This window comes from Littorina saxatilis, linkage group LG12 (assembly GCF_037325665.1).
Source record: "Littorina saxatilis isolate snail1 linkage group LG12, US_GU_Lsax_2.0, whole genome shotgun sequence".
NCBI classification, from domain to species: Eukaryota; Metazoa; Mollusca; class Gastropoda; order Littorinimorpha; family Littorinidae; genus Littorina; species Littorina saxatilis.
Genome location: NC_090256.1, coordinates 4,997,187 through 5,001,701, shown reverse-complemented (window position 1 = coordinate 5,001,701; position 4,515 = coordinate 4,997,187). Strand labels below are relative to the sequence as shown.

The window sequence follows — 4,515 nt, the reverse complement described above, 5'->3', positions numbered from 1 at the left end:
AGAGGTTGCGAGTTCGACCCTGGGTCAGGGCGTTAGCAATGTTCTCCCCCCTTTCCTAACCTAGGTTGTGGGTTCAAGTGCTAGTCTTTCGGATGAGACGAAAAACCGAGGTCCCTTCGTGTACACTACATTGGGGTGTGCACGTTAAAGATCCCACGATTGACAAAACGGTCTTTCCTGGCAATTGTATAGGCATAGATAAAAAAATGTCCACCAAAATACCCGTGTGACTTGGAATAATAGGCCGTGAAAAGTAGGATATGCGCCGAAATGGCTGCGATCTGCTGGTCGATGTGAATGCGTGATGTATTGTGTAAAAAATTCCATCTCACACGGCATAAATAGATCCCTGCGCCTTGAGTCCGAGTCTGGAGATACGCGCGCGATATAAGACTTCATATAACAAAATAACAAATTGACGCAAAACCTCCCGTTTTAGACTCCTCATGCGATCGACACCTGCATCAGTAGGAATAGCATAGCACACGAAAAGCACAAGCCAGCTAAACCAAAACAACGTGTTCTTGGTAGATAATTGATTTGATTTTCTCCACGTTTGTAAAAGTTACCAAGTTGTGCCTATTATGATGTTTAGTCGATGTGTGATTGGTCCCTTCCGTTTTTGTAACGTCGATTTTTTTGGGTACCCTTATTTAAGCGATGGTCATGTGATCCCTGTTGAAGATATTTTGTATCTAAAAGGTGTGTCAGATAGTCCAGCGGACGGCCTAATATGGCATAGAAAGTTGAAATGAAATGAAGTAAAGCTTTGATTGGGGTGCAAAATGTGTCGCAACACTTTTTTTTGCTAATTTTATATAGCCTATGAAGGCGCGAACCAGAGTAATAAATGTACTCAGTTTGTTAGTTATTAGGGGAACGGCTCTGGATATGGGCCATGTTTTGTTTATTTTGAAAACTAGCTTTTATTCCTGAAAGAGAAGTTTTAATTTGTGTTTGGTGGTTGTGCTTTGTTCAATTATTCTTCAAGCCTAATTGTTGAAGCTAAGTGGTTGTGTTAGATACCTAGCAAAAGTTAAAAACAGAAGAAGAAAATTTCTGAGAACTCAAGCTGATTTTCTGTTTTTGCAGGACAGACAGACCCTGCGTCACTGTCAATGTGACAGAATGCCAAGTGACGGCACACGTGTGCGATGACAGAGCGGTTCAAATCAACAAAGCCACCCGAGACGGTTGCCTCATTGCAAGTCGGGCTGGTATCAACGAAAAGGGGTTGCCTTTTATAGAAGTCTTCGTGGATAATTTGAGCTTGACCAAACAGGCGGAGTGTACTTACTGGGACGGGCATAAGACGAACACCATACCCGCCATAGTGTCGCCCTATTATGGAACAAAGATGACGTTCTGCGCCGGTGACGCAATGGTGGAAGTGTACATTTTTGGGACTCGAGACTACCAGGTTCACATCGACACCGAGACAAACGTGTGCGTGTTTCCGGCTCATACACCATCGTTGATCGATAAACCATCCAAACAAGTACAACCTATGGCATCGATAGCAATGATTACAGTCCCTATTTGTCTATTAGCAGTGATTTGCGTGATTGTCATACTGGCGTTCTTTTTCAGAAAAAGACGTCCTTCTCAAAGGCTGGATGTTCCAGATGCCTCACACGAAGCAATTAGCCTACAAACAGTCACAACGTCCAATGATTCAGAAGAAAGCTCGAGAAATAACAGCAACGATGGTTTAATTGAATCGACGAGGGTTTAATACAAGTAGTCAGGGAGATGCGGACCCATGATGATGCAGCTATGCCTCAGAAATACTCTGCCATGGATGTAGTTCGGCGTCGGCAGTCGTCAATAGGCCCGGACCTATTTCAAATCGTCGAAATCTGTGTCCACATTTCGGCAGAATTGCCGAACTTTTTCACGGCGGGGTAAAGGTGCCGCCAAGGACTGCCTAAAACTTTAAAAAAAAAATTGCCGAAACTTGTCCCCCAGCAACATCCCTGTCTTCCATCAATAATAATTATCTCATCTCAAGCTCCCTGACAAACCTTGGCCTTTTTGTGTCGTTGTGAAGCGTGTGGCCTCTTCACCCTGAGATGTGCTGTCTCCTCTGCCAACGAACATTTCTCCTGGTAAAGTCAGTCAGATCAGCCTCATCTCGGTGAAGATCATGGACCAGTCTCTAGAAAAAACGATTGATTGTGGCCCTTTAGGCACAAGCACAATACTCAACGTTACGTATGTGCACGTGTGCGTTTTAATAAGAAAAAGAAAGGAAGACGTGGACGCTGAAAAGTGTGTGTGTGTGTGTGTGTGTGTGTGTGTGTGTGTGTGTGTGTGTGTGTGTGTGTGTGTGTGTGTGTATGTGTGTGTGTGTGTGCACCAAAATGTTTGCTTTTAATAATTCCTCTGAAACGAAACGTCCATTGATGAAACCTAAGAGTATTCGTGCACCTTGCCAAAATATCATTATGTGATTATGATAATATGAATACTATTCTACAACCATTCCGCCCTTCTACGTAAGCATACGTTCCAACAATCACGACCAGTGGAACCACACTGTTCATTTTCTCGATGTGCTTGGAGAGGTACTTACAATTTAGGACTCCAAACATCTGTGAGTGCTAATGATGACCATATCCTATCTCGAACTACCGATCTCCAAGTTGCATGGCAGGGAACAGTGAGCAAGACAAAAGGCAAAGCGAAGACTTTATAGAGAATTCTTCGAGGTATTGTCGACATCATCATCGTCATCTTTATCTCCAGCGTCATCTACCTCTTCTTCGTCATCAATGTCGTCATCAACATCACATGTGTCATTGTCGTCAGCATCGTCTTCGTTATTGTCAGCTTTATCTCCGATGTCACCTGTCTCCTCTTCGTCATCAATGTCGTCATCAACATCACACGCGTCACTGTCGTCAGCATCGTCAATAATATTGTCAGCTTTATCTCCAAGGCCACCTGTCTCCTCTTTGTCATCAATGTCGTCATCAACTGAGGAATACAAAGAATACCCTTTGGACTGCGTTGTTTTGGTGGTGAATGCAGGTAGACACCTTTTTTTTTTAAATCCAAAGACAGATGTTTGATTTATCTTATACCGTAACCTGACGAGTTTTACACCTACGAATCTACTGTGTCGAGACAATTTCCTACCAAGAGGAACAAGTGGGTTCTAGATATATCGTGTTATACATATGTCTTGTTTAGGACTTCCTTGGCAGCTTCTGTACCCAAAATCTACACATGTTTCGTCAGCTGCATTCATATTTGAGGGTTAGTAATGGATTTTCGACAATTGCATTCCAAGACAAAGGTTGTGATTTATACATAGCGATTTGACGCCCTCCAACGCAGTTGTCGTGTAATACCCAGGAGTTGCCAGTCGTGTCCCAAAGGAAGCTCTGTTGTCCGGACAAGGGGGCCCGGTAGCTCAGTTGGTAGAGCACTGGACTTGTGATCGAAAGGTCGCAGGTTCGAATTCGGGCCGGGACGGACACGGGTCAACTTTATGTGCAGACCCAGAGACGGAAGCCATGTCCCACCCCCGTGTCATCACAATGGCACGTAAAAGACCTTGGTCATTCTGCCATAAGTGCAGGTGGCTGAATACACCTAAACACGCAGACACCTGGGTAGCGCGACTCCGTTGCTGCTAGCTTTCCACTGGGAGGAAGCGACCCGAATTTCCCAGCGATGGGACAATAAAGTAATGAGAGAAATGAGAGAGAGAATGAATTGCAGTATGACTTACAGGTCATGATTTAGACGCGACTTTAAAACCAGCTCATGGCTATCACACATTCTTTGTTCAGCAGTGTGTAAGACCAAGGATGTAGCTGTACAGAACTCATGATTAAAAATCTACAGCTACTGGAAACTGCACGGGGTAATGATCAATGTGTTTGCTAGTTGCATGTGGTGGTTGTTTGGATGTTCGTTGTATATACTTGTACTTTTATTTCATGTGATGTTTAAAGGACGGAGGACACATTACGTCACGCCGTTGGTGTATGATGATCCACGAAACAGACACGTGAATAAGCTATTGCATGTTCAACTTTAATACACAAATCGAAACCGTGACAGTTCGTTCTATAAAATGTTACTTAATACTAATGTTTTGGCAGCTATTGTAACTGCGGTTCTTTAAAAACGAAAAAACCCACAAACAAACCGGTGAGAACTGATTTCAGAACTGCTTAAAGCTGTTCAATGATCCGTGTCTCGCACTGTTCTCATCTGTGGACATGAAGGTATGCCTGCTGTTAATTAGGCGCATAATAGTACAGAATGTTCGCTAAAAGACATTTTGCTCAACATTCGACCTTGGTTGTGATATGTAGTGATTTTTTTCGACTCATTGTAAAAATTCCAAACAACCCCCCCCCCCCCCCTAAAAAAAAAAAAAGAAGAAAAAAGGGAGAAAAAAGGGTGTAAAGGTGAACAAATGCACAAGAGAGAGAGAGAGAGAGAGAGAGAGAGAGAGAGAGAGAGAGAGAGAGAGAGAGAGAGAGAGAGAGAGAGAGA

General features: G+C 43.5%; 1 protein-coding gene across 1 annotated transcript; it reads right to left on the bottom strand.

Annotated features, from left to right (window-relative positions):
- Positions 1 to 2,692: 2,692 nt before the first annotated feature.
- On the bottom strand, positions 2,693 to 3,746 carry LOC138982103 (uncharacterized). Its single transcript, XM_070355325.1, has 2 exons — positions 3,740 to 3,746; positions 2,693 to 2,979 (listed from the first exon to the last, which is right to left on the bottom strand). Exons 1-2 carry the CDS (start codon positions 3,744 to 3,746, stop codon positions 2,693 to 2,695), a joined length of 294 nt encoding a protein of 97 aa, XP_070211426.1.
- Positions 3,747 to 4,515: the final 769 nt, after the last annotated feature.